We start from the raw sequence: 12,815 nt of genomic DNA, 5'->3' as shown, positions 1-12,815 counted from the left end.
AGGAAACAGTTTCGGAGAACATTTGCCGAAGTATTTCCAAATTCAGGTAACAGTGCTTTCAAAGCAGACTAACTTTTTTAATATAATGCACAACATTACGATTGCAAAATTTTCCACATTTCATCTGATTGAAATGTATTTTTGAAACTATTCAAAAAGCAGCAGTATTATGCAAAATTTTTCTTATTGAAAACAGTATAAAATGAAAATAATCAAAATAAATCAAATCTCTTAATGAATTATTATCCAAAATGGAATTATTAAAATACATAATAACTTGATATATTGTATTTAATATTGATGGGAATTATTTTTATTATAGTTAGTTTTACCTATGCTGACAATATATTCAATTCACTTGGCGGAGAAAATTCAGATTACTTAGAATTGTTGGTAATTGCAATTATTATTGCATATGGTCAATATTCAGTTGTTTAACAGTTGTTAAATATATTAAGCGTGTTATGGTTCCGTTGTCGAAGCTTTACTATGGAACAACTGAAGATAAAATTCGATGGCTGTTTCATTTGTATGATATCAATAAAGATCAAGTTATTAGCGATTCGGATTTGCTAGTTATCGTAACGTCCATTTATGAACTCAATGGTGTGGATGTGACTTTTGAGCGCAACCAAACTGCAATCAACTGGCACATCAAACAGATTCTAGCTGTAATATTAAAATTTTTTCAAAATTAAAATTAAAATTCTTTTCTCCAGAAATTGGACGAACGTGGCGAAGGTGCGATTGGCGAACAGCAATTTATTGATGTTTGCATGCAAGTGAGTATTTTCTTTCTACTTCACGCTTATGCTTTTGTGTTTTTCTTCTTTTTTCCTCATCTGGCAAAATTTAATATTGCCAATATTATAATATCTGAATTATGATTAATTGTTTTGTTTAAAGTAGTTAAACAGGCCAATTTCATAAATACATATTTTAAATAATTCACTTCATTACTAATCATCCGACTGAATCTGTATGAGTCGATCATCGATTCTATTTGTATAACAAGAAATTATTATTCTTGTCTCTTTTCTAAATTAAAATCATCATTTCTACTTTTTTTACTGATTTATTTCATCTATCCATTCTTCTCTTTTGTTTTCTTTCAAGTCTATTTATTCTTTTAGTTAGGTCGGAAATATTAATTGATTTGACTTCATGTTTGTCATTTTATTAAATAAATTATTTAATATTATTTTATTTCACTAATTCCGTACATCCATTATTTTCACTTCAGTTTTTTTTGTATAACAAGGAGCTGCTTACTGTGGCATATAAAAATTATTTTTTCATATGTTTACAAAAGTAATATAGATATATAAATATTTTTATTTATTTGCTTATATACGCTTCTTGGTTTGCGCATATTATTCAAAAAATTTCTTGAATATATGTTTATATTGCTTTATTTTGCATGCATGACGCATTTCTCATATTTTAAAGCTTGTTCTAAACGTTAGGACATGCAACTGTTGCATTCCATCTCCAGTTTGGACTGGCTCATTCTGTGAATTCCAGTGGACAACGACTTGTTGACATTATTTCCCTGTCCATAATAAGCATTAAATTAAGAAAATTTATTATTGTTAAAAAAAATTTTCAATGCTGCCGCTTGTCAACATTTTGCAAACAAATTCGCTTCGAAATATGTTCACACTTTTTCACTTTTATTCACTGCAATTTAAATGAATTGTTTGTTTTGTTTAATTTTTTTTATCACTGAAAAGTTACTTTTAAATTTTATTTAATGCAATTATAAGTTTTCAGATTAAACATTACACATTTTGTAATTTTCATTTTCTAGTTCCAATGGTTTGCTTTTAAATACCCAATTGCTCCACGGCTTTTATTGCTTGTTGCACAGAATATTATTATTGCTTTAATAAAATATTACTGTAAAGAAACAAGTCAATTTAATAATAAAACAAGTCAAGACATATTATTTGTTGTTCTATTTCAGTTTGACATTTTACGCAATTCATTGTAATAATTCTACATTTATTAAGTGAGCGAAGTATATTTTTGATATAAACGAGTAGTAGTACGAAATGAGCTACGATGCATTCAGAAATAAATAGATTAATACCCAGGAGCGGTTCTTGGGGGCGGACAGTGTGAACAAGATCCAGTAACACCAGTGGTGCCCATGTCTCCCATTGGACCTCTCTGGCCTGCCTGGCCTGCATGACCAGGATATCCAGGCTCTCCAGGCATGCCAATGTCACCAGGAGAACCAGGCTTTCCATTCAGCCCTCTGTTTCCTTGGCATCCTGGGGGACCCATTGGTCCTGGTAATCCTGGTTTTCCCGGTGGACCTGGTCTGTAAATTAGTTTACCAGGAGCGCCACGGTAACCTTGACGGCCGAGTCTTCCAGGTTGACCTGGTAAGCCAGGAGGACCAGGAGGACCAGGTTCACTGACATAACTGCTAATTCCATCTTTACCAGGATTCCCAGGTTCACCCCGTAATCCTGGAGGACCGGGTCTTCCAGGTGGTCCTGGAGCAGCTTCCAAACATTTTATACAAGGTGGCGCCGGGATTGGTTGATGAGATCCAGGCGTTGCATTTTTGCCTGGTTTGCCTGGCATTCCAGGTAGACCGTCTTCACCGTCCTGTCCACTTGGGCCGGGAGGTCCTGGTGGACCAGCTGGTCCTTGATGGCATGTACAGCCTATGTAGAAGAATAAATAAAAGCAACCAAAAGAGGTGCAAAAGTTTGAAGTTTCTGATGAAATTAATTAATTGATAGATGTCAATACAAATATCCATAATGTCTAGCGAAAAGGTTGTTTGTTTACCGGTAAAAAATAAACATTTAATAATTGACATAAGTGAATTTGCTCAAATTACCAACATTCTACTTACAAATATCTCCTGGTTTGGGAAGTTCAATTGCGGCTCCATAAGCTCCTCCTCCACTTGCGCCATTTTGCTGAGCACCGGATGTGTAACACGATGGTGGACAAACATCCGCAGCAGTTGAATAGCCTTGTTGTCGTGATGCTTCTTTCGCATAATCATTAACACTGTATGCAGAAACTTTTTGATATATGGGTGCAGCGTAGTTCGATCCTCTTGTAGGTCTGACAAACAAAGCTCTACGTTTTTCTCTTCTATTCATTCCATTGACAATCATGCCAATTTCTCCTTGCAAGTCGTTTGTTCTGGACTGACAGAAATTAATTTCATCTTCCAGTTCAGATTGTACAGTTTGAAGATAACTGTACATCCAAGGCACGCTTATAATGCACGCTGCAACGGTAGCAGTGCTAAGAACAACTGCAATGAAAGCAATCAGTCGAAATTGTTCAGCCTCTTTTACAGCTTGACTATACTGATGAGGTGGATGTATCACTAGATGTTTTTCGTTCAGCATTTTCTTTCGAAGCCTTGAAACGAACTTTGGAAAATGCTTTTATATTATAATCATTTGATAACCCAATTTTGTCACATTGTAATGGGCTAGTTTTCACTTTTCTTGAAACGAACACAATGGCAAGAATCAGGACGATGGAGATTTTTGAAAACGATTAACTTGCCTAGCCTTTGGAAAAGTGATGACTTCGAGCAAAAGCGTCAAAGAGGCAGACCTACATTTCTGCCAACTTTTTGCATGCGCTACTGCTCTTAGCATATTGTTATATTCAATTTTTTTCAAAAAATTTATTTCCATTTTATGGGAAATACAGAAAGCATGCATAGACTGGATTCTGCGTTATTGTGGTCTTTTTTCTAAATTTCCAGAATGGATGCATCTTGACAAAGTAGCAAGGAATTATTATAATTTCCGCTCGTTTCTGCAGTTATTTATTTATTTTACAATGCCGTCTGTACAAAGAAAGCTGTAACTATTTTTGATAAAAAAAATTGCCCCATGTTGTGTGCTAAAAATAAGATAATTGTCCTCTGGTTGATTAGATGTATATCGTTGCCGTAGTTTTAACGTTAGCAAATTTAAATTTTTTAAAAAGTAATCTTCAACAACACCTATGATGTATATTTTAAATTGAAAATCAAAATAAATCAGTACAATAAATATTTCTTCATGTTTACTGGTGATCAATAAAATTTGTTTAAAAAATTTGTGAAATGAAATAAATTGGAAAATTAAAATCGTTTGCATATTTTTTTTCTGCATGAATAATGTGTATTGCTGCTCTTGATTGATTGATATTCTATAAGTGATTTTTACTTTTTGAAATAATAATTACTTATAATAAGTAATAAAAAGTATTAAAAAAATAATATTCTATTTTACAGTGGTAATTCTATTTTGTTACATTTTTTTATAAGTCATTGCTACACAAAGTTTAAACGTCGTCGTAAGGATTCCTTTTATTAAAATAGTCCATTGTTTTGGGCTTTCAGATATTTATTTGTTTTTTTTAATACAAACAAAAAGTGATAAATAACTTCAAATATAGGCAGGTTTATTTTTCAACAATGATTTGCATCATTTTCCTAATCAAATAATAATAAATACATAATTTTATCTTTAAAATGAAATTACTCAATTGAACTATAAAATACAAAGTTATATATTTCAATTTCAGACTAAGATGTTCAATCAAATTAGCCTGCTTCTAACTGTACTTAGCAGTTGCAATTTTGTATGGTTTAAATAATTTTGATTTTATAATGTTTTACAACTTAATCATCAATTTGAATGTTACGCTTTTTAATAATTTTGTCAACATCTTTGATTATAATCAATAATTACGCAAATTTGATAATTCGTAATCTATTAAAAAAAATATTTTATATAACATAAATTCTACTGTTTACAGAAATGCTAGTTTTTAAATATATACAAATGAAAATGTTATTTATGACAACATCTAAACATGTAAATAAATTAGGCGGAATTATGCTGCTTTTGTAGCCTACTATACAAATTGAATTATGCAAAGTTTGAAGCAATCTGTTGTTTTGGAAATAGAAATAATCCCCTGAATTTCAATTTTTTGTAATATAATAGCAACAAATATAAAGGATTAATAAAATTAGCATTTATCACATAACATGAATTTAATATTACTAATACTATTTAGTATGTTCGTCTAAAATATCTTGTGCAATTCACTTTGTTTTACACACACCGCATGTTGCAGGGCAATTTTCTCTCATAAATTGATAAAAGATATTTCCACATTTTTTGCAATTACCACTTCTTTTCCAAAACTGACAGTTTTCTTTACTTTCGACGTCTATGCACAAATGCTTCGGCAACTTTCTTCTCCCACCTGTAACAAAAAGGCAAATAAAGCATTATAATATTATAATGATGATTAGTAATTTTAAAAAATAGTGTTTACAGTGCAATCAGTTTTGACATAATTAATAGAGTAGGAGAATTCATGTAAAATTCAACACTGTCCTTATCATGAGTTAAACTGTGAGACATTGCAATTTGAGTAACTTATGAAAAATGCGCATCTGAAATTGTGTAATGTTTTAAAATTTTTGAAAACGAGAAACATTTTTATTTTAAATAACTTTTTGTTCAAAAATAGTATTATCAGTATTATAAAAATCAATGTTAGTACTTACTACACAAGCCATTTTCAACAGTTGCATATGTTGGTGGACATTTCATTTCTGAGCCAGTAATATATGGAGGTCGATTACTCCAGTTATCTCTAATATAGAACATAAATTAAAATTAAATCATATTAAAAAAATATAAGTTTTGGTAGATTACCCATTTCCATAATTGCAGACCATAAAATAGGCACGACCGCTCCATCTTACTCTACTGAGGGGCTGGCACACAGTGAATGCACAACCAACTTTATGTACTGTAGCACTGGCCATCTGGAACAAGTAAAAAAGTAAAGTAAGAAATAATTGTAAAAAAGAAGTATTTTACCTGAGTGTAGTGAGAACAGACGCGACTGCAACCTCTCGTATCATAACGGTAATATTTGTATTCATCCCACCAACTTTGTGCCGTTTCTTTCATCAATCTAATTACCTCACTTTCATCTTCTATATTTTCATTGCTTATTGAAGCGTAAGCAATATTTTCTCCGACATTATAAAATCCGGCAGTTCCACAGTACGATTTAAGATCTGAATGCTGATAATTGCATTTCGATGCCCACGCAAGAGCCTTTTCAGCAAGTGCTTTTGACCATTTCTTCAAAAAATATTCATTTACAGAATATAATCGACGAATGATGTTTACTTTTGTAAACAAACCAATTTTTGCATGTTCACCGCCTTTGGTTGATCATGTACATTTCCATTTGCTAAATCTTGTCGCAACTTGTTGTGATAATTTAGAATAGCTTCTCGAGCATTCATGCTCAACGGCCTTCCAATCAACAGCCTTCCTCCTAAACAAAATGTTGCTTTTTGATCATACTTAAAAAATTATGAAAATGAACCTTTCGCATGAAAGAATATCAAAGTACAGAGTAGAGAAAATATCAACAATCTCATCTTGTCCTTTCTGGCGCGTTTCTTGGCGATGGATAATAATTGAATGCTAGATTTGGTTCAAAAGTGCACAATAATAGTGGAAGGAAACAAAAGCATTTGCTCTGAGCAAATAGCAGAATTTAAAGCACTGCTATTTAATTCATGCCAATTTATAGTACTGTTTATGTTACGTGGCACAATAAATAATACTGCTTATTTAATGGTGTAAATGTTTAGCACTGTGAAAGAGTGACGACTGATTATTGACATCAGTGTAACTACAATGTTATTGCAACATTCGGTATAATGCTCCTTACATTTTGACAATAAACTACGAGAGAATATATGAAACGCAATTAATTATCCAACAATCCAATATTTAATGTTTGAAAGTTTTCATTAACATTTCTGTATTTGAAAAGTAATTCATTCTTCTAACAGCATATTTCAAGCACAAAAATTTTCAATCTCAGATAAAATGCACAAATTATTTATTGCGCTTATCTTTATATTTCGGCATGACGAAAGAAAAGTGATATAGAACTTATAATTATTTTGACTTATGAGTAGCAATTTTTAAATATTTAGAATATCTGAAAAATTTATATCCATATATATATATATATATGTATATATATATATATATATGGATATGTTTTGTTTTTTGCTTGTGATGCTGTGATACAAGATGGTAAAACAAACTTTTCAATTGCACAGTACTCGTAATTATATGTTTATTATACCGTTCAAGTAATTATAAATTTTAATTATTTTTCTGAAATGTCTTCTACAAATAAAACAATAGTAAATAAGCAAATAAAGTTCATTTGGCTATGCAGCTGTGCAGTATTATTTATTTACACTTTAATAAATTAATTTTCAACTTAATCTTTTGTTCTAAAAATAAAAAATATTTATTTTAAGAATTTTATTAAATGATAAACAATAGAGAACATATTTGTGTCGATATGAAAAATACAAAAACTAACACGCAGTTCGTTTATTATTTATTTATTCAATTCGTTACTACAAAGATAATAGTTTATTGTTTAATACACAATTTTGTGATATCAGTTATGGAAAACTTATAAAATGTTCTAACTATAATTAAGGAACATTAGCCATTTGCCGTTTACATAGTCGAAATTCTTGTTTTGCGAATTGTTGCCTTTTTAGCAAGTATTTTTCACCCATTAAAACTCTGATATTTTCACACGTTTATTTGAATATGAACTTTCGTCTAACAATCAATAAATCATCGTCGATGATATATATTTCAAAGCACTGTTCACTCCTTTCAGCATGCAAACGAATATTGCATTTCTGACAAATGTTCTTCGTGTTTCTTCGGCACATTCTGCATCTGCCTTGAGTAGCAGTGCCCAATGTATGGTTAATGCCATCGTAACGTATGTCTGGTAGGTGTCACAGTTGTCCTGCAGGCCGTCGGGATCGTCTTCCTTCCTCTTATCTGTCACCTTGCAGGAGGCACAGTACTACTTGCCGTCGAAATTCTAGATGCCTAAGAGACTTTCGCTTGGCTTTGCAGTGGATTCGCCACGCTGCCACTGCGGCTACGTTTAGAACGTTCATAAAAAGTGACCAATACCATTTTTTCCTCGAATGGAAGGCCAACATGCTAATAAAAACCGATCTAGAAGATCAACACCTCCCATGCCAGTGTTGTATGATCGAATTAGGTTTGGCTGACATATGTCTCTTCTTTGGCCTTCGATTCGCCGTTTGCTTTTGTGCACTGGGTTATGAGTTTGCCAACTGCTGGCTACTGTTGGCAAGGAGTTGTCGTGCCACTTGGCAACGTAGAACTTGCCATCGCTCCTGTAATCAAATGACCCTCTGGTCTTTTTGATAAGGACAGTATCTGACAACATCGATGCTGTAGCTCCAGCTACACGATTTTGTCCGACTGTTCCATTCGCCCGCATGTCACTATCAGTCAGTTTCACTAGCAGATCATAGCTCGTGAAAAAATTATCAAAATAAAACTGGTGAGCCTGAACTGCTGAATTAGCAGATATAAAATCAACCATTTTCATTACCACCCTAGTGCCCAGGGGTTCCTTGGGAGCCTGTTCATTCTTTCCTTGATATATGCTCATATGGTAGGGGTAGCTGTCATTTCCGCAGAGCATCCAGAACTTATAACCAAAGCGAAAAGGCTTTCCATGGATGAACGTCTTCGCACTATGGCGACCAAAGTATGGCACCATAGCTTCTTCATCCACACTGAGTAAAGTACGGAATACGCCAAACTGAGCTAAGCATCTATTTAGCATGTTATAGAGTGGCGTTACCTTACTCATTTTGTCGCATTTGGTGAGCTTCAGGTTGTCCGCAAGTGGATGTATTTCTACAATTCCATGCAGCGGTTCCTGCTCACTGCGTTGTATACAATTTATCACGCCTCAGTTATGGCAGTCATCGTGGTGATGGTGCTGTCAGAAGTACCATCCGTGCCTGACCGGAAGGCCTTTTGACGGGGATTAACCTTTATGTACCCAAACTTTTTTGGTACATGTGCAAGAGCTGTAAATCTTGGTGACACACACAGGTTCTAATTAAGAATATATTAGAGCTAGACATGTCTGGCACTACTCCTTATGGAATTATGGCATGTTCCATTTAGTGAACATTGGGCTGTTCTCGACAAAAATGCTCGACACGTAGAAACACTGCTTTTATTGATCAGAGAACGGATATGTTGGTAAAAATAGATAGCAACACTTCGATTTATGGTTGATTTTATTTCTGACGATGGTAACTTTCAAAGCATTGCTTTCCTCGCTCCGCGTGTAGTCGAACGTTGCATTTTTTGCAACGCCCCTGTGGTCCTGTACCAAGAATATGGTTTACACCATCGAAACGGATGTCAGGCAATTGTGACATGAAATCTGATACCACTCTTGGTGTCGCTGTTCGTTCTGACTGCAGCAAGCTCAGGACCACTTGTCGACGGAACTTCAGGTGGCTGAGTGGTCTTTCTTCTACGAAGCAGTGAATCCGCCAAGCAACCACTGTAACAATGTTCACCGCATTGATAAACAAAGGCCAATAGCATTTTTTGCTTCTTATTGTTGGACGATACGCAGCAGCTAGTCTATCAAGATAATCAACCCCTCCCACACCAGTGTTATACGATCTTACAATGTTCGGCATTTGTACTTCAATTCGTTGGCCTTTCACTCGTCGTTGCGTATTGCGCAACGGCCTGTTTGTCAGGAAGTTGCTGGCGATTCTCGACGATGGCACTATCATGCCATTTTGCCATATAAACGTTTCCATCACTTCAAAAGTCAAAAGCACCTCGCTTTTGTTTCATTAGTTCTTTGTCCGGCAGCATCACTGCGTCAGCACCATTGCTGTGGTATGGCCGGATCGTTCCAATAGCTCTCATTTTCAATCCGGATAAGTTTACCAGCAGGTCATAACTGTTGAAAAAGTTGTCAAAATACAACGTATGCCTTGTGGTATTGGAGTTTTCTTGAATAATGTCGACCCTATTACTGATAACTCTGATGCTCAATGGCACTTTCGATGCGTGCATTTCCTTACCTTGATAAATAATCATATGATGTGGGTAGCCATCGTTGCCACATAGCATCCATAGTTTGTAACCAAACCGAATTGGTTTGCCTTTCAAAATCATTTTTGTCGCATGGCGACCAAAGTATGGTACTATTGATTCATCAACGCTGAGTTTCTCATGGAACATACCATGCTTGACAAGGCTGGAGTTGAGCAATTTGTACAGAGGTGTTACTTTGCTCATCTTGTCACCTTTAACCAGCGTCTGATTGTCCGCCAGGTGGAGATACTTCTTTATTTTCATAAAACGATTGTGGCTCATACAACTGATGGCACCCTGTGCACCAATGTCTGGCTGCGTAGACCAGTCGTGCTTTGCTTCTGGTTGACAGTTGTAACCTGACAGCAGTATCACTCCAATGAACTGCCGTATCTCTTGCGGTGACACTGTGAATGCCCTGTTCTTGCATTCTCGGTGGGCATATAAATTTGATTGAAATGTGATGTGGTATATCATTTCATCTGCAAACACTTTGGACCATACTTCTAACGGTGTCAGAGAAGCAATCTGTTGAAGCTGAGCCGGCTTGTTACAATCATTTCTGGTTGCACTAGAGCTTTGCCGAGTTCCTCAAGGAATAATCGACGCTTATGCAGCCGTCCTGCATTCCATGTTGGATGTTTTTCTGTCCAAAGAACGTAGGCGTTGTATGCTGATACGTCTATGATGGTGTAAAATACGATTAATGGCCATCGAGCAGTCATTCTTTGGCAAAAATACGTTGATGTCATTTTGTCTAAGTTATGCACACCACCTTTAGTGTTATTATAGTGTAGGATAATGTCAGGCATGCTGCCCTTTCCGTCGCTAACCCGGGTATCATTGTGCATGGTACTTAGAACCAAAAAATTTTTGTTCTTTTTTAGGACGTATGATACGATGGTGAAATCTTCAGAAAAGGCGAATCTTGTAGAGTTCAATTCTCTGCCTTGTAAGTGTAGCAGTTCCCATGGTAGCTCTGGCTTGTTTTTTTTTACCGTACCAACCAAAGTCAAATTCTTTTTTCTCAGTTCTACGCCCAGTGAATACGAAGCAAAAAAGTTGTCACATGTGACATTATGACCTTTTAGGCCCTTTACCATGTCGAGAACCACTCGCATCCCTTGGTTCTTCTCGCGAGTTCCACTTGACGGCTTGCCAGTGTAGATTTGCATATTCCATGCGTAGCTTGACTTTGAGCAACCTCGGCTGTGTACCCCTTGTGCTTCGGCAACGTTTCACAAACTTTCATTACAACGACAGCCGCGAAGAAGTCAACAGGGTTTTCTACTTTTGGCGCCATTCCATCACACAGCCAAAAGTCATGGACGAATCTATTTCTCCCGCATACTGCAATCACCTTCAAGCCCCATTTATCTGGCTTTCTGGGGTTGTAATACTTCATTTTGCACCGGCCCTTGTATAAAATTATGTGTTCGTCAACACTTCGTAGTTCTCCCGGTGTTTCTTCTAAGCAGGTCTTGCAGATGCTTTCTATAAGAGACCGGATTTTGTAGAATCTGTCGTAATCTGGATGGCTTCGGTCCATGACAACCTTGTCATTGTCACTGAAGTGGAGAAATCGCAATAGGGTTTCGAATCTATTGTGACTCATGCAATTCGCTACAGTGTCCATACATGGTATTTCTAGGTATTTCCTCATCTGATTCTGAAAAGTTTTACGGTATGCACCAATGAATAACACCAATGCAAGATAATAGCAGTGATTATTTACCAATGAAAGCTTCTGTTTTAGGGTTGAACGGTCGTCGACGCCAGATGTATGATTTTCTTCTCGCATTGGCGGAAGCATCGTCTTCTTCAATCACTTCATCATCACTTGAACTGTGGGATTGTTTAAATGTACGATCTAATTCATCTTCTGAAACTGTATCTGGTTCAGATACATCATGATCTGGTAGAACTATAATCTGTCTAACATTTCGCCCAGATCTCGTTTCTCGAAAGACGGTATCAAAGTCCATGTGAAATGTAGTTTATTCACAAGGAGAAGATCAACAGAGCACTTAGAACAGTTTTCTGTCTATTGAGTGAGATCTGCTTTACGCTCCTTTATTTATACTTGGTTCAGCGTGCGTCATTTGCAGCTCAGTTGTCACTGTTTTGCAACTGTCAGTGCTTTTACCTGTTGTATTGAACATTCCATAGAGCCGACTGCTGGTGCAGTTGTTGAGTGATTGTTCATTAGATGTGGCTGTTCACCAGAAATACGCATGTATCTGTGTAATTTATCAGCACCGTAGAGCAATGTGTAATATGATACACAATGGAAAGCACTTCCTATGCAATCTTTCTCTGCACTCGACACAATGTACCCGGCAATTTTTCTTACAAACACGACATCGTCCCTGGGAAATCGGCTCAAGATAATGTCCTTGCGTTATTCTCAAGGTTTCTGGTGGATATGCTCTTCGTCCAGTCCGAATGGTTAGCTGAGATTTTGCTCGGAGAAGATGTGTTGTGATATCTCTTGTGAAATCCAGATGTGACAGGGCAATGGAACTCTCTTGGTGCAATTCCCTGTGTAATCGCCAAGCTGCGACAACAGCAAGGTTCAGTGCATTTGAGAATAAATTCCACCACCACTTTTTTGATCTCAAACGAGGCCTGTAACTGGACAGAAGCTTGTCCAAAATATCTACACCACCCATTGATGTGTTGTATCTTCGCACAATCTCCGGCATTCTGATTTTCACGTGCTTCTTTTGCGACTGTGAGTATCGCTGCACTGAGCCGGTCGGGTGATGTGTTAAGTGATTAGAAGCCAGAGTGACAACG

General features: G+C 35.9%; 4 protein-coding genes across 4 annotated transcripts; all 4 read right to left on the bottom strand.

Annotated features, from left to right (window-relative positions):
- Positions 1-2,085: 2,085 nt before the first annotated feature.
- Tsp_06650 (cuticle collagen 6) lies at positions 2,086-3,383 on the bottom strand. The gene is made up of 2 exons (XM_003378692.1): positions 2,927-3,383; positions 2,086-2,732 (listed from the first exon to the last, which is right to left on the bottom strand). The coding sequence occupies exons 1-2, from the start codon at positions 3,381-3,383 to the stop codon at positions 2,086-2,088; spliced, it is 1,104 nt and encodes a 367-aa protein (XP_003378740.1).
- Positions 3,384-5,426: 2,043 nt separating this feature from the next.
- Tsp_06651 (glioma pathogeneis-related protein 1) lies at positions 5,427-6,405 on the bottom strand. The gene is made up of 6 exons (XM_003378691.1): positions 6,397-6,405; positions 6,209-6,373; positions 5,877-6,146; positions 5,709-5,821; positions 5,558-5,646; positions 5,427-5,443 (listed from the first exon to the last, which is right to left on the bottom strand). Exons 1-6 carry the CDS (start codon positions 6,403-6,405, stop codon positions 5,427-5,429), a joined length of 663 nt encoding a protein of 220 aa, XP_003378739.1.
- Positions 6,406-7,677: 1,272 nt separating this feature from the next.
- Positions 7,678-8,754, bottom strand: Tsp_06652 (piggyBac transposable element-derived protein 3). The gene is made up of 2 exons (XM_003378690.1): positions 8,040-8,754; positions 7,678-7,901 (listed from the first exon to the last, which is right to left on the bottom strand). The coding sequence occupies exons 1-2, from the start codon at positions 8,752-8,754 to the stop codon at positions 7,678-7,680; spliced, it is 939 nt and encodes a 312-aa protein (XP_003378738.1).
- Positions 8,755-9,193: 439 nt separating this feature from the next.
- Tsp_06653 (putative piggyBac transposable element-derived protein 2) lies at positions 9,194-12,721 on the bottom strand. Its single transcript, XM_003378689.1, has 4 exons — positions 12,353-12,721; positions 11,117-11,685; positions 9,755-10,587; positions 9,194-9,699 (listed from the first exon to the last, which is right to left on the bottom strand). The coding sequence occupies exons 1-4, from the start codon at positions 12,719-12,721 to the stop codon at positions 9,194-9,196; spliced, it is 2,277 nt and encodes a 758-aa protein (XP_003378737.1).
- Positions 12,722-12,815: the final 94 nt, after the last annotated feature.

Source organism: Trichinella spiralis, assembly GCF_000181795.1.
Source record: "Trichinella spiralis strain ISS 195 chromosome Unknown Scfld4, whole genome shotgun sequence".
In the NCBI taxonomy this organism is placed as follows: Eukaryota; Metazoa; Nematoda; class Enoplea; order Trichinellida; family Trichinellidae; genus Trichinella; species Trichinella spiralis.
Note: the sequence above shows the minus strand (reverse complement) of the source record. Positions and strands in the feature narration are given on the sequence as shown.

Bases quoted from the DNA above. Each gene is read 5' to 3' on its own strand.
- Tsp_06650 (XM_003378692.1), bottom strand. From the start codon at position 3,383: ATGCTGAACGAAAAACATCTAGTGATACATCCACCTCATCAGTATAGT. The intron at 2,733-2,926 runs GTGGAGGAGGAG...TAATTTCATCAG, and splicing joins TGCTCAGCAAAATGGCGCAA to AAACTTCAAACTTTTGCACC.
- Tsp_06651 (XM_003378691.1), bottom strand. The intron at 6,147-6,208 runs GTTTGTTTACAA...TATTTTTTGAAG, and splicing joins CGGTGAACATGCAAAAATTG to AAATGGTCAAAAGCACTTGC. The intron at 5,822-5,876 runs GTAAAATACTTC...TACTTGTTCCAG, and splicing joins TCTGTTCTCACTACACTCAG to ATGGCCAGTGCTACAGTACA.
- Tsp_06652 (XM_003378690.1), bottom strand. From the start codon at position 8,754: ATGAGTAAGGTAACGCCACTCTATAACATGCTAAATAGATGCTTAGCT. The intron at 7,902-8,039 runs GTATTGGTCACT...GCAAGGTGACAG, and splicing joins TTCCATTCGAGGAAAAAATG to ATAAGAGGAAGGAAGACGAT.
- Tsp_06653 (XM_003378689.1), bottom strand. From the start codon at position 12,721: ATGCCGGAGATTGTGCGAAGATACAACACATCAATGGGTGGTGTAGAT. The intron at 10,588-11,116 runs GTAAAGGGCCTA...GCAAAGCTCTAG, and splicing joins TGCGAGTGGTTCTCGACATG to TGCAACCAGAAATGATTGTA. The intron at 9,700-9,754 runs GTGCTTTTGACT...ATGGCATGATAG, and splicing joins ACTAATGAAACAAAAGCGAG to TGCCATCGTCGAGAATCGCC.